The 26,038-nt window shown below is 53.7% G+C and overlaps 1 protein-coding gene across 1 annotated transcript in view; it reads right to left on the bottom strand.

Annotated features, from left to right (window-relative positions):
* Positions 1 to 4,204: 4,204 nt before the first annotated feature.
* The window catches only part of SDC3 (syndecan 3), a 44,431-nt gene continuing 22,597 nt past the window's right edge, over positions 4,205 to 26,038 (bottom strand). Inside the window, exons 2-5 of the mRNA XM_051637861.1 lie at positions 8,545 to 8,662; positions 7,531 to 8,144; positions 5,603 to 5,873; positions 4,205 to 4,769 (exon numbers count right to left, since the gene is read on the bottom strand). Coding sequence (XP_051493821.1) covers positions 4,603 to 4,769; positions 5,603 to 5,873; positions 7,531 to 8,144; positions 8,545 to 8,662 — 1,170 coding nt within the window. The 3' untranslated portion in view covers positions 4,205 to 4,602. The remainder of the gene's footprint in view (positions 4,770 to 5,602; positions 5,874 to 7,530; positions 8,145 to 8,544; positions 8,663 to 26,038) is intronic.

The following is a 26,038-nucleotide window of genomic DNA, read 5'->3' as shown; positions in this document are numbered from 1 at the left end:
CTGAATCCTGCAGCCCATGGCCCAGCAGGGGGTCTGGGGGGCTGTTGAGTCCAGCACATGGATAAACCCCTTCCCCCTCCAACCTCCTTAGGTGCAGAGTTTACACGGAACACGCGCTTTGCACACACGCGTATATACATATATACATATATATTCATTACATACACATATATATACATACATACACGCACAACACACCCAGCCCTGGGTGCCCCAGGAGATGCTGGTTCTTCTCATCACCCTTTCAGTGGTGAAAACTCAATGTCACTTTCAGGGGCCACCAGAGCCTTGCAGGAAACTGAGCCCACGAAACATTTTTTTAATCGTAAAAAAGGGTGGTTGGGGAAGGGAAAAGAGAGAATTTTTAAAAAAAATCCATTCTTGTGTTTAGCTAATGGGTTTGTTCCTGTTAAAGCCTGTTGAGGTGGCTTGTGGCAGGGGTTGGATGGCTCTGAATTATGAGTCTGAGGAGCAGGAGCCAAGGTTTGAGTGGAACGAAGCAGCTCCTGCCCAGGGATCTTTGGCACCCACCAGGCAAAATGGAGAGGAAGTGGGAAAGGAAGAGGGGAAACCAGCACATCCCACAGGCAGCCCAGAGCCATTGCCTGCCCTGCAGCAGGATCCCTTCCCCACACAGGGTCCTGCTCCTTAGTTTTGAAAGTTCCAAAATCAAAGAAAAGTTTGGAGAGAAGGGGGAAATCCCTGCCCTGCAAAACCTGCCTGGGGCTGGGTCCTGCTGCTGGCCAGGGCCACCTCCATCCCCTGCCCTCCCCATCCTCCTGCTTCCAGCCCATGTCTCGGCTCAAAAATGTTTTCTGGTCCCTTTGGTCCCCTCCTTCTGCTTCTTCTTTATTTATGTGGCCCAGGAATTGCTGGTTAATTGAATATTCTCCACAGGAAATCACAGCAGAGCCAGAGCTGGGAAACGAGCACAGCTGGGTGAGGAGCTCAGCCCACTGCTCACAGCTGGGGATCACAGCTCTGAGAATTACACAGCTGGCCCGGCCAGCTCTGCCTTCAGCTCTGGTGCATTACACAGGGACACAGCAAAAAAAATGGAAAAGCCCATGGAAAAGCCCTCCACTAGGTCCACAGATCCAACCACGTCCTCAGGGTGCACAGCTGGAAGGATGAGCACATCTGGGGCACTGCACCAGCTGGGAACCTGCAGCTGATGATGGAGGAGATCACTGCAAGGCTGGAGAGGGGCTGGATCTGGGCAGAGGGCCCAGGTGCCAAATTGGTGCTTTGGAAGGGGAAGGTGTGGGAGATTCTCCAGCTACCACGGGAGTGCATTTTCCTAAAAACTTGCTCTGTGGCCAAATCAACAGCTGAGAAAAGATGCTTTTGGTGTCCCCTGCACTTACCCTCCATGCTTTCTCATCTCTTCCACATCCATCATCACACCAGGAACCCCCATAGCCCCAGAGGGTTGCAAGAGGCACACCTGTGCAGCAAAGCCTACTGGGGGGAGCAGCTGTGTCCCACTGCCCACCAGTTGCCTCCCAGTTGCCTCCCACCACCCCCAGCATGGCCAGAGGCCACAACACACACACACATTCACCTTTTTTTGGAGCTAGGCTTTCCCAAAAAAGCCACAGCTCACATTCAGCTCCATCCCACCACCCAAAGGAGGCAGAAGATCAGCCATCCTCCAGGAGGACAAAGCTCTTTTTTAATTCCAAGCTTCAAGTCCAACCACTAAGCCAGTGTCCCTGGGGAGATGAGGCCACAGGAAAGGCTCCTGCATGATTTATGATGAGAAAAAGGTGGGTTCCAGGCCCAAAAGAGAGTCCCCTTGAGCTCAAATCCCCTCTCCAGGCAAAGAGCAATGCAACAAATGCATGGAAGCAGCAGATAGGCAATGAATTAAGACTTTGGTTGATTCTGATTACCAGTTTAATTACCTTCACCTTTTCTTGCATGCTGTCATCTCCTGCTTTTTATTGCTGCTGCCCAATCTCCTCCTGCCCTCCCACTTCCAGCCTTCCTCACTTCTGAAACTGTAATGGATTTAAGTGCCAGGATTACAACTTAACACCAGCTGAGCAAGCCGAGGTTAAGCTTGACTGAATAAAAAAATTGTATTATAAAACTTCAGACTATTAAATAGGGGGAAAAATGGAACACAGAAGATTAGGGAAACAGCTAAGAAAAGCAGCATTTAAAGATTAAGCTGGGAGGGTTCTTCTTTAATGCAAGCTCAAAAGATTAAGTCCACGTTCCTCCAAAAGATGGTGATTTGGGATGGCCTCGATACTCGCTATGCCCAGCTCATTAAATCATGAGAATTTCTTGTTTCTGCTCCTCTCCACCAGCTGGGGCCCTCTGTGAAGTCCCAACAGGACCAAAAAAATCCCCAAACCCATGGCTTCAAACTGTCCCTTTTGAGCAGGTCAGAGAAAGTGACTCTTGGAGCCAGGTTGGCATCAGCCTTCTTCAGGCATGTGGTTGCCCCTTCACAGCATCTTCACCCTCTGCAAGATCAGGATAGATGCAAGAAAGGGACACACACACATTCTCTCTCTGCACCATCTGCCTTTCATCACCCAAGACATCCAACAGGTCCATCTTCTCCAAACTAGAAGAACCAAAACGATGACCATTTTGCCCCCATGCTGCACACCCCAAGGGAGCATAGCCCAAACCTTCCATCTTCCCAGCCACCAAAGCCCATCCAACCATCATATGCATGAGCCATGAAAATTTACAGGGATTTCTTTTCATATACATATATAACTGTGTATGTATGTATGTGAGATATATGTATATATATATATTTATATATATATATAAATATGCTTGGCCTCTGGAATTCCTAACATAAAGAAGTGCTGCTGTCTTGTAGTCTCCACCAGGGTCATAAATCCCAACACCCACTCACACCCTAAAGGAACAAAGTGTCACTGTGTCTGTGCAGGTTAATTCACGATGCAAGAGAGTCAAAGCAACTGATATTTCCCGCCCCCCCCCCTTTTTTTTCCTGATTAAATTGCTCTGAGATGAAAGCCAAGGTCTCCATGGGACACCATCGAGTTTGCAACCATCAGGCAAACAAAGCTCCTTGACTGCATGGCAAACAGGGCTGCAGCTAATTAAAAGCCAGCTCTTTGCAATAGCTAATTGCCTTTTCTGTGCAGAGAGCTTGCTCCAAAAACATCTCTAGCCTTTCTGGAAGGCACGGTTGGGCTCTGGATCGGGACCTTGGGTAGCCTCAGAGGGGAACCAGCTGCACCAGATGCGTGTGCATCACATGCACGTAGGTGATGGTGATTTCCAGGATCTATTGCTCGCAGATTCCTGGGTGCCCTGGGGGTCATACTGGAATTTAAGTAACAATAAAAGAAACACAAACCATCGATCCTGGGTCTTGCAAAAGACAAGTAGCTGCCAACCTGCCCTGGGGCTGCTGGGTGGAAAGCCACCGCTCTGTCTTCTTCACCTTCTGGGTGCCAGTGGCCAGTGGGGTCCCCTGCCCAACCCCGAGGGGACACAGTATTGCCTCCACTTTGCATTTCTTTCCTTGCACTGCATCTCACGCCTGGTAGAGCTTTGTCATCCCCTCTGGAGGAACTGGGGAGAGGATTTAGCTTCTCCACTTCCAGCTCCTCTCCCTGCCAATTCCCCACCAGGCACCATCCCGCTCCGTTTCCCAACCAGCGCCGTTGGTCACTCTGCACAAGCTGAGTTTTATTGGTCACAGTGAACACCCAGTGAAAGCAAAGTCCCTCCTCAGCCAGACCCCTGCAGGTGGCCACACACTGTTTCTCCAGGCTGGAGGTCTCTGGCTGTGCACAGCAATGCAGGGAAGGAGGTGGTGGCAGGAGGGAAGCAGTGTGAGATACCCCAATGCAACTTCTTGCTGCTCCACGAACTCTCCGAAGAGCTGATCTAAAGAGGTTGTTCCCAGCCTACTGGCCATGTTTGTAATCTTTTTTTGTTTGTTTGTTTGTTTGTTTGTTGTTTCTTTTCCAAGAGCAAACCCCGGGGCATCAGGTATTCCAGCCCCTTGTGCTTTTTTTTCAAGGTTCAAAGCGGATTTGAGGGTCGCATCCTCTCTTCAAACAGAAGCAGGGAGCAAAGTTGTTCCTGCAAAGCGACCGACCCCGTTCAAAAGGAAAGTAAAAAATAAAAACAAGAGTGAGGGAAACAAACCTCCCTCCTTTCCAAAGAGAAGCTGAGGGGGCGGGAGGGGGGGGGGGGGGGGAAGAAAAAGGAAGATAAATCCAAATCAACCACCCCTGTGCCCCAGAGCTGGTAGAAGGTGTCCAGATCTCAGAGTCTGCTGTGTTGGTGGGAAAAGCCCAGTGACCTCCAGCTGCTGTGGGCAGCCCCACCTGGGCTCCTCGCCCTGTCCCTCCCACTGCAGCAAGGCCAGTGGTTCTCAGGTGGAACTCTGCCATGCTCTTCATCCTGCTAAAGACGTGGGTTTTCTCCTTTAGCTGTTGTGGGTTTTGCTTTTGTAAATTCGCAGTCTGATCCAAAAGAAACAAAAAGAAGAGAGTGAGAAAGAGAGAGAGAGAAAGAGAGAGACTGGATGGAGCAGAGGAGGAGGGAGAGTTTGGAGAGGGGAGGGAGCGCGAGGCACGCTGGGTTCTCCTTCTACGCATAAAACTCCTCCTGCTTGTCGGGCTTCTGGTAGGTCACGTTGGCTTGCTTGGGCTCCTCCAGCGTGTAACTGCCCTCGTCCTTCTTCTTCATCCTGTAGATGAGCAGCATGACCAGGAAGGCAGCAAACAGGGCTCCCACCACACCGCCCACGATCACGGCTGCAAGACAGAGAAGGGACGTGGCCGTCAGTGCAGCCCTGGGACAGATAATCTGGGGGGGGAAACGTTCTGGATTCCAGCTCGGTTTGGGGTTTGCAAGCTTGGAAGCAGCTTTTTTTCCTGAACTCTATGGTTTAAGAAAACTGGAAAAGAAGGTGAGGGGGTAATACAACCACGTGAAGCTTCAACAAGCTGCCGAGTGCAGCAATGCTGAAGGGTTGGTAGGACCCAAAGGTTAGGTAGAGCCTGAAGGGTAGGTAGATCCCAAAGGTATCTACTGCACAGCTTCATGGTGGGCAATGGAGTGGCAGGAAGCAACCCAGGCCAGAGAGATCCCTGCACAGGCTGTAACCTCATGGACTGCCTGCTGACACCCACCACACTCCACTGAAGACCACAAGAACAGCAACTGTTTACTGTTCCACAGTCTGCAGCTCCCTTCAGCTGGTGGTGAGACACTGACACCTTTGCCCCACCTCTGAGGTCCCTCTGGCTGGGACAAGTGGCCCTCCCAGATCACCTCTCTCCTCCCTTGCCATCAGAGGTGGCCGGGTGGTGTCCAGCCAGTCCTGCAGCACGTCACCCCACTGACATCCCATTTTTTCCTGGAAACCCATCTTAGCACAAGCAACCTGTGCACAGCTCTGCACTCTCCTGGCAAAGACGTGAAGCCCCCTGGAAGCCCCCCTAGCACAGACCTTGGATTATCCTAGACTCAACACCCCCCCCAAGTGCCCTGCCAAAGATCAACCCTCTCCTGGAGCCCAGCCAGCCGTCTGTCCCCCCCAACCCCAGGAGCTCTTCCCACACCAGCCCATGGCCCCCAGACTCACCTATCAACACTTCTTTCCTCTCCAGAATGTTTTTCTGGGGGAGCTGAGCGGCCGAGTTCCCCGAGTCTATCGTGTTGTCGATCAGCCCCGACTCGGGGTTCCTGCCCAGCCCGGGCCGCGGCGGCGGCGTCACCACGACCATCACCTCGTTCCCCAGCTCGGGACCAGTCGTCTCTTCCTCCTCCCGGATCTCAAAGTCCCCACTGGGGCCGCTGCTGACCGGGATCTCCAGCTCATTGTCAAGGCCTGTCGTCACCTCCCCTGGCTCCATCTGGGAGAAAGGACAAGATGGAGCAGGGGACAAGGACCAAAGGGGGGTTCCTGCCTCCAGCAGCTCTGATGTGCCCAGAGGAAAGACATCACAGTACTGGTGACAAGGTGGCCCTCTCATCAGGGAACATGGGGGGATAAGGTTGGGGTGTCCCTTCCCTGTGACACTGACATGGGCAGTTATATTGCAGCAAGTAACACAACCCCCTCTCTTGATGGTCACCAAAAGACTGAGGTCCATGGCTGAGCAGGACCATTCCTGTCTGTCCCCATCCCAGGTGCCCTCAGGATGCACAAACTCACCTCTTCACTGCAGCTTACCCTAGAGAGAGGCCCACAGCCCTGAACCTCATCTGGACTCCCTGGTCCCAGTGTAGATCAATGCCTGGATGAAACATCCCAACAGTGCCTCCTCACTAGACATGGAGTGGTGCAACCATTTGTGCTAGAGCATCATAGCAAGTGTGAGGATGCAAGATGCCCTTGGATGAGTCCCAGGGGGTCCTTCCCCTCTCCCTTTTCTCCCTTCAACCTGCTTTTTTGGTTGCAGCCTTGTGGCACAGGGCAGGAGCAGGAAGCTGGGTCCTTTCTCACCAGGACATGGAGCCAGCCCAGCTCCCTGCTGGACTGGTCCTGGCTTGGTCCTGGACCAATCTCCCTTGGCAAGGAGGTGAACCCAGGTTGGAGAGCAAACATGGGCAGGTGAGCCATCCCCCTCCAGCCCAACCCTGACCTGCCCAATGCCTCCTGTACATCCCCACACCTGCAGCTCCCTCAGGGACAATTCCCCCCTGTCCCAGCACCCCGACCTGCCACACGCCCACAGGCTGAGCTGGGCTGCACTGAGCACCCCCAGGCAGAACCCCCCCAGGATCCCTCCTTCGTAGAGTGAATGAGATGCTACAAATTGGGATGAGAATCGAGCTCGATGGGCTGAAGCCTGAAGAGGGGATGGGGAGGAGCCCTCTCCATGTCCTGCTGGCCCCAGGCCAGGCACAGCTCACTGCTTCCCACGAGCAGCATTTTTGTGACAGAGATTAATTGAAGGTCAGGGAGAGCCCGGAGCGCTGTGCATACGTATACGTAGGCAGAGAAGAGGGACTAGTTTAGACAAATCACTCCACCCTTCAGTCAAAGTGGTTTTCAAAAGGCCCCTGAGGGGCTCTGAATGAGAAGATGGATCAGCGGGTTAAGTCCCGTGTTCAGGACACCCAGTGAGCTGGAAATGCACCATCAAGCTGGAATTGTGGAGGGTTTGGGCCTCCCACTGACAGGCTGCAAGTTGGGAAGTGGTAGGATGAGCCCAGACACCAAAGCCAGGGGAAAGCAGTGCCCCCCCCCCAGCCCTGCTCCCGTCCTGCCTGGGGAATCTGCTCTGGAGCAGCCAAGCACGACTGAACTGGGGGCAGCAGGGACATGTGCTATACCCCTGGGTGCCCCTGTCAGCTCTCACACCACCATGCTCAAGCCTTCACCCTTCTATATCCCCCCCTCCAGCTCCACAAATGTTCTGCTGGGAAGAGCCCAACCTGGCTCAACCTCCCTCTGAGCAACTGGCTTAAGGGCAGATCAACTCCAAAGGCTTCCCATCACCATCCCTTGGCTTCAAACATGGCCCACGAGCCCTTTAGCAGCTGAGAAGGGCTCCTGCTTCCTACCTGGGGGGCTTCTGTGGGTGGCAGCGTGGCAGGAGTGGCTGGCAAGGCAGGGCTTTTTTCTGTGAGGTCTGCAGTCCTGGAGGTGGTTGGTTTTGGCAGGGACCGGGGCTTGGCCGTGCTGGTGGGGACAAGGGGTGAGGTGGCCACCTCTGTTGGTGTGCTGGTTTCAAGGATGGAGGTGGTAGGTGTCTCCAGGGTGGTGGCCCGGGTCGTGGCTGCCTTGGTGACAAAAGGGGGCAGGAACCTCCGGGTTGTTGTGGGCTTGGCAGTGACCGTGGTGGTGCTGGTGGTAGTGGTGGCTGCAGTGGTGGTGGCCGTGGTGGTGGTCGTGGTGGTGGTCGTGGTGGTGGTCATGGTGGTAGGGGAGTCACTGACAGTGGTAGTGGTGGTGGTTGCTTTCCAAGTGGGGATCACTGGCGCCTCTGTCACCCTGGGGATATACAAGATGCTGGTTGTCTGCTCGGGGGTGGTGTCCTCAGCAGGGAATGGTTCAAAAGGGGTTGCCACAGGCTGCACTGAGGTGATGGGCAGGGTGGCTGCCGTGGTGGGGAGCGTGACAGACGTGTCCGTGGTGAGGCTCACTGCTGTCTCCAGCCCTGATTCCTGCTCGAAATCTGCAAGAGGGGGAGAAGAGCCAAAGGTGAAGCTGCTGCTGTCCCAGTATTTCCCAGGGCTGCCATGCACCCCGCCTCACCCCCAAAAAACCCAGAGTGGTTCCAGGCTCAGCAGAAACCAAGAGCTGTAAATTCCCATGTGATGGCCAAAGCACCTCTCTGGGGTCAATGAAACCTTGAAAACCTGGCATTTTCTGCTGGGGAAGGGCTAATCCTGCACAGGAGGGCCAGGAGATGGAACTGGGAGATGGAGTCACTTCAGCCCAACCTTCAGGACGACCTTTGCGTTTGTCTATGAGAGGGCAGGAGGGCAGCTCTGGAGATGATCCCCATCATCCCATGGCAAGCCCCTCTCCAGCCTCACCCACCCAGCCTCCCCAGGAGCCCCACAGCTACTTACACCCCGAGCCAGAGCCCGAGTAGACATCATCCAGTTCATCCTCCCCAAAAGGGTCATCATCCCCAGAGCCCTCCAGGTCCACGGGCCTCTCATAGTTCTCGTTGCGCCAGCGCTGAGCCTGCAGAGGAGCAGGGAGAGACACGTGAGCAGCTCCAGCCCCACCAGCCCCAGCCTGGTGCCCACACAGGCATCCCCCCAGACAGTCCCTGGGGGTCTGTGTGCAGGTGAAAGGGGACAGGGAAAAGCAAGACCAAGGGAGCAGGAGGGCAGGCAGTGCTCTCCAGCCCAACCTCCAGGAGTCATGGGTTTGTGTATTTTTTTTCTCCCAAACCCTGTGCTGCTGCAGGTCTTTCAGACACATTGACATGTTGTGGAGACTTCATGTTGATTCTGACAGGACAAGGGGTTATGGCTTTAAACTGGAGGTTTAGGATTTAGGTTAGAAAATAGGAAGAAATTCTTTGCTGTGAGGGTGGGGAGAGCCTGGCCCAGGTTGCCCAGGGAAGCTGTGGCTGCCCCATCCCTGGCAGTGTTGAAGGGCAGGTTGGATGGGGCTTGGAGCAACCTGGGCTGGTAGGAGGTGTCCCTGCCCATGCACATGCAGGACTTAAAGATCTAGATGATCTTTAAGGTCCCTTCAACTCAAACCAGTCTGGAATTCTCTGACTTCCCATGGAAAAGAGAAAAAAAAACCCCAACAACTGCTTTTAGAAACTGTTAGAAGAATTATCAGTTTGGTTCTCCAGCTCACTTCAGATGATTTTCCTGCAATTCTTGGCTGTGGTGGGGAAAGGAACACACCCTGTCTGCTTCCATAACTTGGAAAGTCTCAATATTAAACAGTATCAGACTTCAAAAATTCCACTGCTTCACAGCTCAATCTTGAAGAGCTCTTGCTAGTAGGGCTCTTAAAACATCTTGTTTTGCAGATCAAAGTGTCTCCCTGTTTGTATTGCAAGGAAACAGTTTGACACTTCATTACAACCCAAACAAGGAGGCTTTGATCTGCAAGATAGCATCAGATGTTTCCAGATGTAACAAGCCAGGTTAGTGCTTAAATTGAAAATAAAAGGGTTGAAGGGTCCCCTTCACCTATTAGAGCATTTTGCCTCTTGACAACAGCTTCAATTTTCTTTGTTTTCATTAGAGATTGGAACAAAAAGGAGTTTTGAAAAGACAGAAGATGCCATGACATTAAAAGTTGGGACTTCACTCACATTTCGACCCCCCCATCTCCCCTCCTGAAGCACATCAGCTGGCAAGGGAGAGCAAATGGGTGAGATGCTCAGTGCCGGGAGGTGTGAGGACACATCCCTGGGCCTGCAAGCCAAGGAGATGTCTGCTGCACAAACCCTGCCTATAGTCACTGGGGTCCTGCAGAGGTACCACTCGAGCCACACACCCACGGGGACAGTGTGAGCATGTGCCTGGGGACAAAAATCTCTCAGGAAGGTCAAGGGCCATTGGACTTTTAAGTGTCTGTCTCTCCTGAAAGTGCTGCTGAGGTTTTTCAGGCTGGATCTATTTCTTCATTTCTCCCCTATCACCACAGCCACTGGTCCTGCCAGTCTCCAACCCACCACACGTTTCCCAAACCACTGGGAAGATTCAGTCTTTGCCTCAGAGATAATGCAGCCTCCTGGAGTTTCAATTACACAGTCACCAGCAGCTTTCTTGAAGAAATCAGTTCTCCACCAGAATTAATCCCCAGGGACCTGGGACTCATCAGCCCCTTGCGGAGCCACAGAGGCTAAATCCTGCTGCAGCACAGGCTGGGGAAGGGAGAGAGGTGCTCTGGATGTGGGAGTCTGTGCTGATTTGTAAATGATTTCAAATAATCCTTTTATCTGTGGAGGAACAGGCTTCGATTCCTGGACACGAGATGGAAAAAAAAGTAGGGGAAAACATGCACCAAGAATCAGTGCAAGAGATTTTGCTGAAGAGGTGACATCTCACCTCTGAACTGGTGTGCAACAGCAAATGAGTAAAATGCAATAATAAGTAGATGCTCAGATGGGATCTGCTGTAGCCCAGGAGAAGGCAATGGATAGAAGTAAAAAAAAACCAAGAGCCACCTTTGGTTTCACCATGCAATTCTTCCATGACCTCACAACCTTTGGGGCCAAGTCCCTCCTGGGTCAGTAGGACAAAGCCATGGAGCCATGGAGCTCACTCACTGTGACATGGCCCATCCAGGACTTCTCTGTCCCTGTGCCCAGTGCAGGGAAACCAAGGACTAGGAGATGCTGGGGGAGAAACAGGGGCTGGTTCAGTGTCTTTTGAAGTCTATTGGGCTGCCTCACCCACAGGAGCCCATTAAGCAAGAGCCAGGCCACCAAAAGGGATGGGAGGGCAAGGAAAAGTGGCAAGGTTTGAGGGGTGGGAGGAAGAAGCATTTGGAGTTGCTCTTATAGGCCTTTTGGTTTTTTTTACACCAAAACCACGGAGGGTCACAAAGAAATGAGGAGAACACTGCCCAGGTGCCCCCCAGACCACCCCCTGACCCCTGCCAGCTAACCCAGGAGAGCTCCCCAAAGGCTGGATTCTCTCTGCATGACTGGCAAAGCCTCCCTCCAATGGGAGCCACATGGCCCAGCTCCATCAAGCCCATTTCTCCCTTAGATTGGAAACAGACAAGGCAGCTCCAGCCACCAACTCCCCTTGCTTGGATCAGGAAACAAAAATGGAAGAGTGTGGCCCCAGCATGTCACACCAGCCCCATCCATCCATCCATCCATCCATCCATCCATCCATCCATCCTTTCATCACAGGGTGGACATATTCAGCAGAACCAGTGCTTGTTCCAGGTCTGCATTGCCCAGGAGAACAGCCAAGAGGGACAGGGCTGAAGGCAAAGGGGTAGATGCTGGTGAGAACTGTCCAGTCCCAAATCCAAAAGCAGACCTTTCCCATGAGGATAACACTCCCATGTTCTGCTCAAACAACCAAGCCCAGCAACCCCTTGACAGCTCATGGCCAGGTCCACAGGCACCACTGCAAGGCTCCAGCATCCTCCCAGGTCACCACCAGTGCTGTGCTCTCAGCTTCCCAATAGGATGCAGGAGTTTGGAGATGGAAGCCCTTCCTCTGGCTCTGTTGCCTTCCAGATCCACTCCCCTCCAGGCTGAGGGAACAGGATCTGTGCTGCAGCCCCACGGATCCATCTCCTGGAGCCATTCACTGCAGCAGCAACAACTTCACAACAAGGAAACACCTTGCAGGGCCAAAACTCACTCTCTGGAGACAACACCCTGGATGAGAGACACCTCAGCCCCACCTGCCCCTCACACGCCTGCCCGTGGGACAGCAGACGTTCTCAGCCAGGTTTTGCCCTTCGTAGATTCCCAAGGATTGGCAGTGATTGGTGTTTACACCAAGAAGGCACTAGGACAGCTGGTGACCATGCCCTGCTGCTGCATGGCCAGCTCAGGGCATGCAACTCCAGCTCCCACATGGCCACGCACCAAACTGCTGTTCCACTGCACCACTCACAGAACTGCAGCATTCCTGCTGCTCAGGGGAGGTGAAATGAGACCTGAGGTGGGATGGCAGAGAGTTTCCCTTCTCCTGCACGTCCACAAGTCTCCCGAGCTGCTTCTGCATGTGGGGGGAGCTGGTGACACAAAACCACGGCAAGCAACAAGAGATGCTTTGCTCCTCTCCAGCAACCTTCATCCTAGGCTTGTATCTGCCCTGGGATCCTAGGATTGCATCCTAGGATTACACCCACTCAGAGTAAAACCCTAAATAACCCCCCAGCCAGTCCCCCCTGACTGCAGCAAGCACAGTCTCAGCCCACCAAGCTTCATCAAGGTTGAAGGATTTGTGAAACATCTCAGAGGGTTCCTGGTGTAGCAGTGGGGTGTTTGGGACGTGTCTCTTCCCAAAAAAGCCTCTGTGCAGCTCCATGATGTAAAACCTCCTCCTGGCCAGGCTGCCCCAGCTGCAGCCGGAGTGGTTTGGGGTCAGACTCCTGCAATAAATCTTGGGGTCAGTGTTTATTTAGATTTACTGCTGCTTAGAGGGTGAGTGCTCCAGGTGAATGAAGCCCTGCAGCTGGGCACAGTCCCCAGCCTCCCCCCAGCAATGAGGGGGCACGACCAGCCTGAAGGGGAGAGGAATGGTGATTTTTCCAGCCTGGGAAATCACAAATCCTGCAGGATGGCAACTCCCACCTCCCAACCTGGGTTTGCTTCCACATCCATAACTGCCTCCTTGCAGCAAAGACACAGCTGGCTGGATCCTCCAGGGAAGCTGTGGCTGCCCCATCCCTGGCAGTGTTGAAGGACAGGTTGGATGGGGCTTGGAGCAACCTGGGCTGGTGGGAGGTGTCCCTGCTCATGGCAGGGGTTTGAGACTAGCTGATTTTTAAGGTCCCCCCAACCCAAACCAGTCCCAAAACAGAAACTTCCCCTAGATTTTATCCCCAACCCAGCAGTCTCCACATGCTCTGAGTAAAGTTGGAGGGATCCTGCTGGAAAGACCTCTGGGTGTGCCAGATCTGTCCTTTACAGTCCTGGGACCAGGGACTGTCCTGGCCCTGCAGAAGGAAGGTTGGGGCTGGGAAGCCTGTGCAGCCCCTCCACATTGCCAGCCCTAGGTGAGAGTTTCCACATCAGGAAATCCACAGTTGGGATGGGAAAACCTGCTTTCAGGACTCATAGCATCCCAGTCTGTTTGGGTTTGGAAGGGACCTCCAAGATCATCCAGTCCCAACCCCTGCATGGGCAGGGACACCTCCCACCAGACCAGGTTGCTCCAAGCCCCATCCAACCTGCCCTTCAACACTGCCAGGGATGGGGCAGCCACAGCTTCCCTGGGCAACCTGGGCCAGGCTCTCACCACCCTCACAGCAAAGAATTTCCTCCTCACATCCAACCTCAGTCTCCCCTCTTCCAGTTTTAATCCATCCCCCCTTGTCCTCTCCCTCCCTGCCCTTGTTAAATTCCCTCCCCAGATTTCTGCAGGAGAGGTACTCCCAGGTCCTCCGTGCATCCCTTTCCTGGGGCCATGTGGGCAGAGGCTCCCATGGGGAGAAGGAAAGCCCAGCAGGACACTGGGTCTGGCCCCGGGGCAGCAGAATGCTGAGGGCCACGATCTGCTGGCTCCAGCAGAGGGCCAGCAGCTCCCTGCAGTGCAATTCCAGCTTCCCAGCTAAGGGCTCTTAGCAGGGGGCTCCCCAGCCAGCTCAGCCCTGCTTCCCCCAGCCTGCCTTCAGTAGGGAAATTAAACCAGGGGTCAAGGCAAAGCTGCTGGAGGCACCAGGGCCCCAGACACCGGCTGGGCTAGGGTGTGGCTTTGCCTTTGGTGATGTCCAAGTCCATAGGTGCTGGTTCTCTGCTCAGGACTGTCCTGCAGAAGGGGAACGGTTTGTGCCACGTCCCTGTGGCTCAGCCCATGAGCTGGTCGCTGCCACACCAGCTGTAGGAGCAGGCCAGGGCCAGGATCCAACTCTGGCACCATCCAGACCCCAATTACCTGCCCTATTTCTCCTCCTCCAATGTCCAAAAAGGTCACAGATCTGCTGCTACAAGAGCAAGCCCCAGTGCAAAGCAGCCTCCATAGGGCAGAGCCAGAAATTCAGATCTCAATAAGCATTCCCCCAGGGCTCTGAATGACCCAAAACAAGAGCCAGACCCGAAGGATTTGGCTGCCAGCAGCTCTGGAGGTGACATGGCTCCTACTTTGTGCTTGGATAAGAAAACACATCCTCAGCTTGATCCCAGAGGAGCCTTTTGCTCCTGCAGCCACCCCAGGGCTGAGGGAGGTGGCAAGGGATGACACCCACCCAGCAACTCACTGTCCCCTTTGCCACAGCTTGGCTGGACCTGCTGGGAACAGCAGCCAAGGGGTCTCAGCAGCACAAATCACCCCCAAATCCTGTGCTAAGAGCCTTGGAAAGTGAGCTAGAGCTCCAGCCCTTTGGCCCTGCACCATCAGAGCTGAGCAGGGAGATTAGAAAGGCTTCAGCTCCTCTCCATCATCTATCCAACTTCCCCAGGAGAGCAGACGCCACATCCCCCTCTCTTCTCCTCCTTTATCAAGATGTGAGACACCAATTTACAGTTTGAAAATGTCAAGCTTGGGTAAAGGGTCCCACAGACACATTCAGCCCTCTCACGTGGAGTAGCTCTCCATGTACACCAGAGGAATTCATAGGAATACGGATTATTTTGTTTGGAAAAGACCTTTAAGATCACCAAGTCCAACCCTTCCCCCAGCCCTGCCAAGGCCACCCCTGCCCGATGTCCCTCAGCACCATCTCCAGGGCTTTGAAACCCCTCCAGGGATGGGGACTCCCCCCCTGCCCTGAGCAGCCTGGGCCAGGCCCTGACAACCCTTTCCATGAAAAAATTACTCCTAATATCAAATCTAAACCTCCCCTGGCAAATCTGGGTACTTAAAAGATGGGGAAATCAAGGCGTAGAGGGGACCTGCCCATCACATTCCTGTGTGGTACAAAGATGCTCCTACAGACCCCTCTACATCTTTGAATGTGTCCCTGGGGCCAGGGACCATCTGGGTTGGGTCTTCCTTAACTCCCTGTTCACTTTTGCTTGCCTGTTCCTCCTTCCCTAGGCAGGCAGGATTAGGGTGTTATGTTTTGAGGGTGTTCCCACTCTGTGGCTTTTGCAGAGACCCTTCAAATTCCTGACACCTGCCCCAAACCATGAAAGCCCAAATCTGCTGCTGTGGCAAAAGCAACACTCACTGCTGAGTGTCCAGCTTTCACCTGGGGTGGAGGGAGCTGTACAAATCAATCCATCAGTAACCATGGGAGGAGCTGGGGAACCTCCTAGGGATGCTCTCAGGCCCTTCACCGGTAGCCAGCAGCATGGCAACGGTTGCCATGGAAACCATCTCCTCCATGGTGACGCATCCATCCCTGGTGCAGGGCGATGGGTGGTGGCCTCCAGCACAAACACCTGGACTGGGTCTGGAGTCCTGCAGAAGCAGGAATTAACCAGCCTCATGGTGTGGGCTGGAGGGGGAGACGGGGAGAAGGGCCATCCCAAATGCACTGGGGAGCTCCTGGAGGAGATCTGGGCCAGGGGAGAAACCCCAGTTCAAATCCCAAGTCCTGTTTCTGCAGGACTCTGTGGAGGGTCAGAGCTTCTCCCCATGCCCCAGCAGCCCTGGCTCCAAGCTCTCTGCCCCAGTTTGGGTGGTGGAAGTGACTGGAGGCTGCGGATGCTTCAGGCCCTCCTGGCTGTGGACAGAAGCTTCTGAGTTTTTCCCTGAGGGAATCAAAAAGGAAATAAAAAGAGCTGAAATGTTCCTAAGGCTTGGTTGGTGCCTGGATCTCAGGGGGGTGGGGATGAGGCACAAAAAGAAGAGGTAACATCCCTTCTGGTGGAACATGGGAAACGTTCCTGGGTGGAGCAGAGAGGAGTGAGCCCTGTCAGGACTGCAGCCACCCTCAGGGCTTGGGACTGGAAGGCTCCCAGTGCATGGCAAGCTGGGGATTGAGGCAACTTTATCCCGTGCTGTGAATCTCCATGTCCACCCAACAACCTCCAGCACAACTCTGGGGCATGAGCTGGGGCCAAGGCAGGATGCACGGGGAGAGGAGCAGCAGGGAACCTGCCTGCTCCACATCCCAACATGGGGACAATTAAAGAGGAAAAGGAGGATTGGATCAGTGTCAAAACAGCCTAGAGAGCAGGACAAGATGGTGCAGGTGAGCAGGAGGACCAGCTTGCCAGCCCATCCCTGCCCACCCCTTGGTGCCAAGCACAGGTTCTGGCCTCTGCATCCCACCCCCTGCTCATCCCAAACACCAAAAAGCCAAACCTAAACTCCCGGGGCTCTGTTTGCATCTCAGCCCAGTGAGACAGCTCAGGGCAGCCCAAAGCCCTGCTCCCAGCAGCAGATCCACAGCCCTGCACACTGCCAGGGTGAGGGGAGAGGAGAGGAGAGGAGAGGGTGGGCAGGAGACAGGCCTTGCCAGGATGGAGCCACCCAAGTGGTGGTGGCAGAAGGTCAGAGCAACAGCAACCTGAGCTGTGTCCTCCTAGAGAGACTCTGAATCCAGTTGCACTGGAAAGCTCAGAGGGAAGCAGGCAGGGTCAGTGATCCATCAGGGGCTGAAAGCTGTTGTCTCCAGGTAAATGCATTTAAACTGAGAACATATCACAGGAAAAATTATTATTTCCATGATTTTTTCCACCAGATCTTCTCAGTCAATCACCCCTTGAAAGCTTCTTTTTCAGTGTTTTTCTAGAAGAAAACCTTTATAACTCACCCCAACACATGATTTAGTGATACTATAAACAGTTGAAATAACACTAACTTGCACATCAAGTTGGAATGAAAACATTGCTTCTGAACCTTAAAGACTCCACAATTCTATTTCCACCACCACAAAACAAAAAAAAACCAACAACCAACCAACAAAAACATCCAAACAAAAATACCCAACAACAACAAGACCACCACAAAAAATCAAAATCACTGCATTTCCAGTCTTGGATCCAAGGCTGCGAGTTTAAAAATAAATCTGTTGAAAAGCTGCTCCAGACAGCATCTCAGTGTCACCAGGACCTGCTGCTTTGGGAAGGGACCCCCATGTCCCAGCATGGTCAGTCCCAGCCAAGACTGTCATAGAATCACAGACTGGTTTGGTTTGGGAGGGACCTTATAGGCAATCAGCACTGGTACCTCCAGCCTGTTCCCATCCAAAGTGCCCACGTTTCAGTACAGTCCCTTGGTTTAGGACCTTCTGCTCCCCCAGCTCTCTGCCTGGAGGTCCCTGGCCCCTCCTTGCCCACACCAGGCAGGATTAGGCTCCCTGAGCCATCTGGTCCCCACTGGAGCAGACCCTGGCTCAGCTCCCTGCAAGCCCTGAACCTCCTGCAGCCCCCTGCCCATGCTGGGAACAGCCCCCCCACAGCACCCATCCCAGGGACAGCCCAGTGAGGGGCTCACCCACGTGGGGACAGTCACCTCAGGACCTCCCATGTGTCACCTCTGCTATGGAGGGACTTGCTGTGCTTGGCTTGAGGGAAATGCTTTCAGACTGTATCAGGTAGCAGGGATGGATGCCACCTTCAAAGGTTGATTTTTGGATTCAGGCCTGTACGTGCTCATGGAAACAGAGAGGGACACACCCCATGGGCATCTGCTGCCAGTGAGAAGGAAGATTTGGACCAGACCTGCCCACCAGGTTGGGAGTATGATGGAGAAGCAGAGAATCCCAGACTGGTTTGAGGTGAGAGGGACCTTAAAGATCATCCAGTCCCAACCCCTGCCATGGGCAGGGACACCTCCCACCAGCCCAGGTTGCTCCAAGCCCCATCCAACCTGCCCTTCAACACTGCCAGGGATGGGGCAGCCACAGCTTCCCTGGGCAACCTGGGCCAGGCTCTCACCACCCTCACAGCAAAGAATTTCCTCTTAATGTCTAACCAAACTCTCCCCTCTTCCAGTTTAAATACATTACCTCTTCTCCTCTCCCTCCCTGCCCTTGTCCCAGGTCCCTCCCCAGCTTTCCTGGAGCCCCTTCAGGCACTGGAAGGTGCTCCAAGGTCTCCCTGGAGCCTTCTCTTCTCCAGGCTCAACACCCCAACTCTCCCAGCCTGGCTCCAGAGCAGAGCTGCTCCAGCCCTTGCATCATCTCTGTGGCCTCTGGACTCTCTCCAGCAGCTCCATGTCCTTTCTCTGTTGAGGGCTCACGGACTGGACACAGTTCTCCAGGTGGGGTCTCACAAGAACAGAGCAGAGGGGGAGAATCACTTCCTTTGACCTGCTGGCCATCCTTCCTTGGATGCAACCTCAGATATGGGCCTGAGAACTGATGAACCAAAGCTGCTTGAGCTGAAGATGCCCCTGGCAAAGCCAGAGGGGCAGGGCTAGAAGACAGTTCCATAGCATGGCAGGGGGTTTGGGGCTGCAGGAGGCTGGTGGAAACCAGAGAGATGATGCTCACAACCAGCAGAGATCCCACTCCCAAGACGTGGTGTGAGCAGCAGCTGGTTATTCTGTGTAACTTCATTCTTTCCCAGATTAATTAAACCCCTGAATAACATCTGCCTAAACCCCAGTGTGTGTTTTTTTTTATTTAATAGGCCCGTTATTTTATGCAAGTAAAATAATCATTAACATTTAGTAAAGAGCAGCAATTATTCTGGCTTGGTATTGGTCCTGGGCTGCCAAGGCAGGGACTGCTGCAAGGAGCCAGGCTGGGAGTGGGGACATCCCAAAACCTGCCTTTGGACACGGGTGCTCCTCAGGATTTAATCATCACTCAAGGAATCAAACAAACTGCTGGGCTGAGGAACCCCAGGACCAGGCTCAGCTCCCCAATCCTGCCTCTGGACACATGAACTCATCAGTATTTAATCATTGCTCAGGGAATATGAGGAACCAGGTACCCTGGACCCCTCTCAGGTCTTCAAACAGCATCACCTCCTCATTGGGACCATCTGTCTCCACCATCAGTTTTTATCCCCATCCTTCAATGGACCAGTGCCAGATCTTCCCCCCCACTGCACAACAAATATCCCCGTGACACGACTGGCATGAAAAACAGCAAATCTCCCAACATGGATTGTTGCTAACACCTCATCTCCCAACACACTCTGCTTTTAACCTCTGGGGAGGTGGAGGGGACAAAAAAATCACCACACCAACAGAAATCCCCACGGAAAACAGCAGCTGAAGAGGCACAAAGGAGCCCAGGGAGGCTCCACCACACCCTGACTGGGATTGCATCAGGCTTGAGGTGGCTTCTGAGGGATGGCAGGTCCCCCCCTGCCTGAAGCACCCCCAGGGACAGCTGGTTTGGGCTCCTGCAGTGGTTCAGAGTGTGGCTCTTTGCCCCAGGGCTGCGGGTTGGGGTGGAGCTGGAGAAGCCCTTGGCTGGAAGTGAAGCCCCAGGCAGATGTCAGAGCAGGGCAGGAGGTGTCCCCAGTCTGGGTGAGTTGGTACAGGGGCAAAGCCTTGCCAGAGCCAGGCTCTACAGCCCCCTTGGTACCTAGGAGCAGGGAGATACCCACTCACCATAAAATCCCAAACCTCCAGTGCCCCCCATCCTACAGACATCACCCCCCTCACCCAGGGAGGCAACCTCCATGGGATGGAGCTGCAGGCAGGGACGGGCAGGGCTCAGGCAGCTGGGATGCCCACACCAGCTCTGTTGCTTGCCCTCCTTCTCCCTGCTCTACCTGGCCAGGCCCATTGCTTTTCTGACCCAAAGGACCCACCCTGCACTCCAGACTCATTCATTCCCCTGGGATCACACATTGCCATGGAGAGGCAGCTCTGGGTAAACCCCCCCAGCAAGCTGCCTGCAGACCCTGGGCCACTGGTGGGTCTCAGACCCCCCAGCTCCACCCACCATTTCCCTCCTGGGCTTCAGGAGCTGCCACCACCAGCAGGAACATCCCCCCCAGTCATCACAGAACTGATTGAATTTGCTCTGCTCCATAATCTTATTGCAGCTTAACATGCAAAACTGTCTCCAGCTCTTCTCACCTTCCACAGAGGCACATTTCAGAGCTTGCTCCAGTCCCTGAGACTTGGCTCTGTAAAGAGCTGCTAAATATGATTTTATATATATATATATATATATATATCTTTTATTATTATTTTTTCCCTGACCTCCCTTGAGGTCTTGGCACAGGGGCTGCTGCTGTGTCTGTTGAAGCCCTCCCTGGTGGCCTCCTGGCAGCAGGACATTGCTAATTGGCAGCTGGGGATTCACATGCTCCCGGCTCCTCCATGAAGACCTGGCAGCACTGAAAGGCCCTTGGGAGCCCTCCCCCTTCCCAAGCCAGGGGGACAGGCCCATGCTTCATACCCATGCCATGGAGGTGGAGTTGGGCCAAAAGAAGAATCCTCAGTGTTGTCAAGGGGCAGGGCCACATGCCCAAGTGACACACATGGGGGACAAGTCCTTGAGTGCCTCAGTTTACCTGCCTGTGAAATAGGTGTAAATAATGCAGGGCAGGGGAAGGGGATGGGCAGGGGCTTCTCACCCATCCCTGGGACCCCAGGGACCACAGTGCATCTCTGCAGAGGGACATCCACACCTCACACCCCTCTGACCCAGCAGATCATGTTTCTCTGCTCCCCCAACAAAGAGAGAAAAGCTCATTTCCAGCCACCTTTACTGGAAAGAGAAAAGCAGAAATTGGCATCTCAATGTCTCAAAGCTAGGAGCAAAACAACCCTCAAGTACTCAAGAGCTTTTATGCCAGACCTGAGATGTCAGAGGAGCTCAGTAGAAAGTTTTGCACACCCAGAGATTTGTCCCATAGAAAATTAAACCTTGTGAAGAGGAGCTGCACATGGGTGGGAAAGAACCAGGGTGCTGCACCTTGCTGTAAAGATGCCTCCTCTCCTAATTACTCTCCTAATTACACATGAGAGGCACTTGGTGGGGACCTGAAATTATTATTCCCACTTAACCTGACAGCTTCATGCATCCTCCTGCCTATGGCCCCTCAAGGGTAGGTGACAATAAATGGCTCCCTGGTTATTTTAGCCACCTGTGGGGTTTCCTCCAGCCCCAAGAACTGGCCTGTTCTTTTTGAGGGGTCACCAGAAGTTCAGCCTCTCAAAGCCACCTGCAGCCAAGCACAAGTCCCACTGAGAGCTGGGTGGGTTTTCGTGACAGCTTGAGCCCCTCCACCCACTCAAAGCTGCCCAGCAGATGGTTGGGCTGGATCACAGGCTCCCCGGGTCACCCGAGGGCAATGCCAGTCTTTCCACAGGCCCACCAGCTCCTGGGTGAGGTGTAAATATTTCCTCTCTCAGCTTCAGATAGGGAAAGAGCTTCTTCTTTCCCCTTTCCACCCTATTTGCTGCCAATTGGAGCCCATTTGCTTCCCTTCTTCACGGCCAGGGAAGGATGGACATGGCAGCTGCTGACAAGCCACCACAGCCAGAGAGAAGCCACCATCCTGCACATGATGCCCATGAGCCCCACAGGGCAATCGGGTCTCTCCACACAGAAACAGAAATCATAGAATCATTAAGGTTGGAAGGGACCTTAAACTCATCAAGTTCCAACCCCCCCTGCCATGAGCAGGGACCCCTCCCACCAGCCCAGGCTGCACAAAACCTCATCCAACCTGGCCTTAAAAACCTCCAGGGCTGGGGCATCAACAACCTCCCTGGGCAACCCATCCCAGTTCCTCACCACCCTTAGAGTGAAGAACTTCTTCCTCGTATCTCACCTCAATCTCCCCTCTCTCAGTTTAAAACCAGCACCCCTTGTCCTCTCACTGTCTCCTCTGATGAGAGGCAGTTTTTCTTCACAACCCCAGTGGCAGAAGCGGGGGGAGAGGATGTGGGGGAGATGGAAATAGATGCCGGGATGGTTTGATGCCCAGCACAGGGGACACTGGAGTCCTTGTTCTCTGCCAGCCATGCTGCACAGCCAGAGAGAGGGAAACCTAATCCCACTCCCTCCCTGCTCGGATTTCCCAGTTAAAGCCCTGGGGGGGCAGGCACCAGCACTAGCAAAATATTACAACTGCCCCAGCCCTTGAGACCCAAGGATTTAATGCTCTGTGCCTTAAAAGCAAGGCAGGGACACAGGAAGGGTTTGCATGCACCACACTCCCTGCTCCTCCGTTTAATTCAGGCCTGCAAGGCAGGACAGACTCTAGCAAGGGGGTTAATCCTTGTCAAGACCATCCTGGGGGTAAAACTCCAAAGCAAAACCCAGAAGGGATGCAGTGCCTGGGATGTGGGGATAGTGCTGGTTCCCGGAGAAGTGCAGTGGTTCCTGGGCCTGATGTGCCACTGGCACTGGGGAGAGACACCAGATCTCAGCAAGATTCAATCAATCAGCACTTGCAAGGTGTGCAAGTGCCAAGTGTTGCTTGCTTGGTGCTTAAATACCCATATTTTTTTGGCACCTTCAAAATCGGGGTGATCAGATCCAGAGCAACCAGGTGCCAGCTCTGCAAAGGGGTGTGAACACCCCAGCTCAGGCCCCCTGAGGGTGCTGAGCCATTCCCAGTGCACGTGGACACGCTTCTCACCACGGAGAGTAACCCAATTTCTGCTGTCTTGCCTCATCACTCAGCTCCCCAACAAGAATTAGAGCAGGGTGAGGAGTTCACACCGGTCTGTCTACGCCTGGAAAGGAGAGGTGATGCCACAAACCAGAGAAAGGCCAACAAGCCAGCCTGGGGCCACATCCTACCTAGTGACACAACCGATTGTCCAGGCCACAACATTCATCTAATCTGCACTTTTCATCTTGCAAAATCAACCCACCTCCCTCCAAAAGTGCTCAGACGCAGGTTGACGCTTCCCACCCCCAGCAGATCACCACTGGAGTTCCTCAATTGAGGACAAAAAAGGACAAAAAAAAAGGTATTTCCTCTTTCTAGTTCACACACAAAGAGTCCTCAACCTCTATTTATCTGCCCTGAACTTTATCTGCTGCAGTTATTCATCTGGAAATGTAATCAATCTCCCTTCTGACTGCACCGGTCCCTTCGGCTCGGCCGTGCACAGCCGCCCTCCCCTCTGCATCCAGAGGCATTCAGCCTTCCAACCTGATGGGTGACAAAGAAAAATAACTGTGCAATTTTAAAAAGCACAATTTTCCCTCCACGGGGCATTTGTTAAAACTCTGGTGGTGTTGGGGTTTTTTTGGGTGTTTTTGTACAAAGGAAAAAACGGCGCCTGGGGACCCGCTGGGGGCACTGGGACACTCTCCAGCCATGGGGCTCCCTCAAAGGCAGCCATGGCTGGGACACCAGGACCTGGCTGCCGACGTGCCCCATCTGGAAGTGCTCAGGCTCCACTGAAGCTAAGGTTTCAAGATGAAAGAGAATGTCTCACATGTGCTGAAGATCAGAGCCTTGACCCCTGCACTGCTCGGCTCTGGTTACCGGTCCCTGCGCAGGAGCTGCCACCAGCCCAGCAGGGCTCAGCTTACCCAGAAAATAAAAAGACTGGAGGCTTCAGACCTTAGAAATGAGCAAAGATTCTGCCAGTAGACAAAACACCTTCGTGCTCTCACTGCCCCCATCCCAGGAAGAGGGGACATGGAGGCGTTTTGCAAGTGGTGGGGCTGGTTCAAGGCACCCGAGGGGTGGGTGTGTGAACAGGGGCTACGTTGCTGGAGGGAATTATTCAAATATTTATAGAGCCTGAGCCTCCTCGTTTCCTGCCCCCAGATTAAGTCCTCTAAATGAAATGTAACCAAGCAGGCCAGCTCCACTCTACCTTTCCAGCTGATCCAGTAGCAGGATGGCAGCATTGCAATGCCCACCGGAGAGATGGAAACCAGTGTCCGTATGGCATCGTCTGCCTGGCAGCCTCAGCCCCAAAGCTTTAAGAAGAGGGTTTGAATTTTGGTGGTGTGACCTCGCTGCGGATCCCACCATCCTTCTGCCTGGCCAGGCTGTTCATGGTGCTGAGGTGGCATCACCTATCCCAGAGCAAGAGCCCCCCTGGGCCTGGGAAAGAAGCAGAGTTAGCCCCAGGTCCTGAGCGCTCTTCACCTTTTCATCCGTGTGGGGCACGACCATCACCACAGCAGGACTCTGGTTTTGTCAGGGAATGAGCAGCTGAAGCGAAGCAGTGGGACCATGTGTAGGGGTGAGGGCTGCAGATGTTGGAGTTGGTATTTGTCGTTGAGTTGTCTGGAAGGAAATACCCCACGCAGAGCCTCTCCTGGGTACCTGCATCCCACCCAGCCCAAAGCACGTGGTGATAGAAGGTGAAAAACATCCTCTGTTTGACAGGGAAGGGGAAACTGAGGCAGAGCAAGGTAATGAGGCAGTGACAGAGTCCAGCAGCTTCTTAAGAAATTAGAGCAGCCTTTCCTCTCCTCCACCTTCTCAAGCTTGCAGGGATAAGGGCAGACACAGCAGGACATTCCAGTGTGTGTGGCTACCAGCAGAAAGCAGCTTCTGGTCCTTGCTCCACCACATTTCCATCATCCCTTGGTGAAATCCTTTCGCCTTCCTCCAGCACTGCACATTTCGAAGACTGGTCCCTTGGGCAGTAGGAAGAATTTCTACCACTTCAACACTTGCAAGAGTCCAGGACAACACCGTGTCACCAGCAGAGAAGATGGGCTGGGTGATGGGTGCTGGGTGCTGTGCCCCAAGGGTGCTGGGTGCATCAGCAAGAGGGATAGACACCCAACATCAATTCCTTTCTCCTTGAGGGAGGAGATGCTGTGTTTCCTAAGGAGAGGTTCTCCAGTGGCTGGAGGCAGCAGTCAGAAGTGATGATGCCCACCATGGATGGATGAATCCAGGGAATGGCGGATGGCAAATCCCTGGTGCTCCCAGAGCTGAGCATCTCCAGCCTGTGGATCTCAAAGCATCCTGCCAGCAGGATTGGGGTGGGCTTGCACCTCTTGAGCTCCAGGCACCCCAAAAGGGCAGCTGTAAGTTGTAGGGCCAGCCTGGCTCGCAGGGACCATCCTCTCTGCCGTTCAGGTGGGGAAACTGAGTCACCAAACAACTGGGCAGCATCTCCCCAGAAACAGCCCGGGGGGAGAGTCGGTGCCTCTGGCTCAGGCAGCCTCTCCTCAGGGGATGTGGAGACCCAAAATTTGGTGTGGCTGAGGGTGCTGGAGCCATGACCTGATCCAGCCTCTCACCTGACAGGCTCACAGCCCCACCCAGCCCCACCCAACCAGGGGGGTCCCCAGAAAACAACAAAAAGGGAAAAAAACAAACCAAACCAACCACCAAACCCAGATTTTCAGCTCACCAGGCTTTTTTTTGTCTTTTTTTTTTTTTTTTCTCAGATTTAAAATTGATTAAAATAAACCCAGTGATCTGACTTAGCTGTTTCTATTTAGGACCTGAATAAGGACTTGTGAGCCCAAAAGCTTATCTGCTTTTTTCCTCAACTGCATCAGTTGCTCTAATAAAAGCTGCAGCCTCTCCCTGCTAAACTCCTCTCACTCCCATCCCTTCGTTCTCCCACTTCCACCCCCACAACCACCACCATTGATTTCTCCACCAGCTGGAATAAGCAGTGAGGTCCCTGGCTTCTGTGGCCCAGCAGAAGAGCACAAGAAACATTTAAAAAGCAAGAATTTCTGTTCAAAAATGTGCCTCATTCTCCCTGTTTATTTTTTCAGCCAGGGGTGATCTTCCTACCATGTTCCCAGCCCTGCACAAGGTTCAGTACCAATCCTGGATGCCCACCCAGTACCTGAAATGAGGCTGGAAAAGCCTGAGGAGATGGTTTGCATGACAAGGACCTGGCAAGGCCTGGGTGCCTTGGATGAAGGAGGCTGCATCCAGATCTCCTCAACCATGTTGCTGCTGGTGGAGAGAGGAGGAAACCCAGGGAGGTCTGTGCTGGGGAGCACTTTGGGATGCTCAGACCAGGGATGTGGGACCAGGACACTGGGATGCAGTGAAAGGTCTGGAGCACAAGTCTTCTGAGGAGCAGCTGAGGAAGCTTGGGATGTTCAGCCTGGAGAAAAGGAGGCTGAGGGGAGACCTTCTCAGTCTCTACAAGTCCGTGAAAGGAGGTTGGAGCAAAGGGGGGTCGGTCT

The sequence above is a fragment of the Apus apus genome, chromosome 21 (assembly GCF_020740795.1).
Source record: "Apus apus isolate bApuApu2 chromosome 21, bApuApu2.pri.cur, whole genome shotgun sequence".
Taxonomy (NCBI): Eukaryota; Metazoa; Chordata; class Aves; order Apodiformes; family Apodidae; genus Apus; species Apus apus.
Note: the sequence above shows the minus strand (reverse complement) of the source record. Positions and strands in the feature narration are given on the sequence as shown.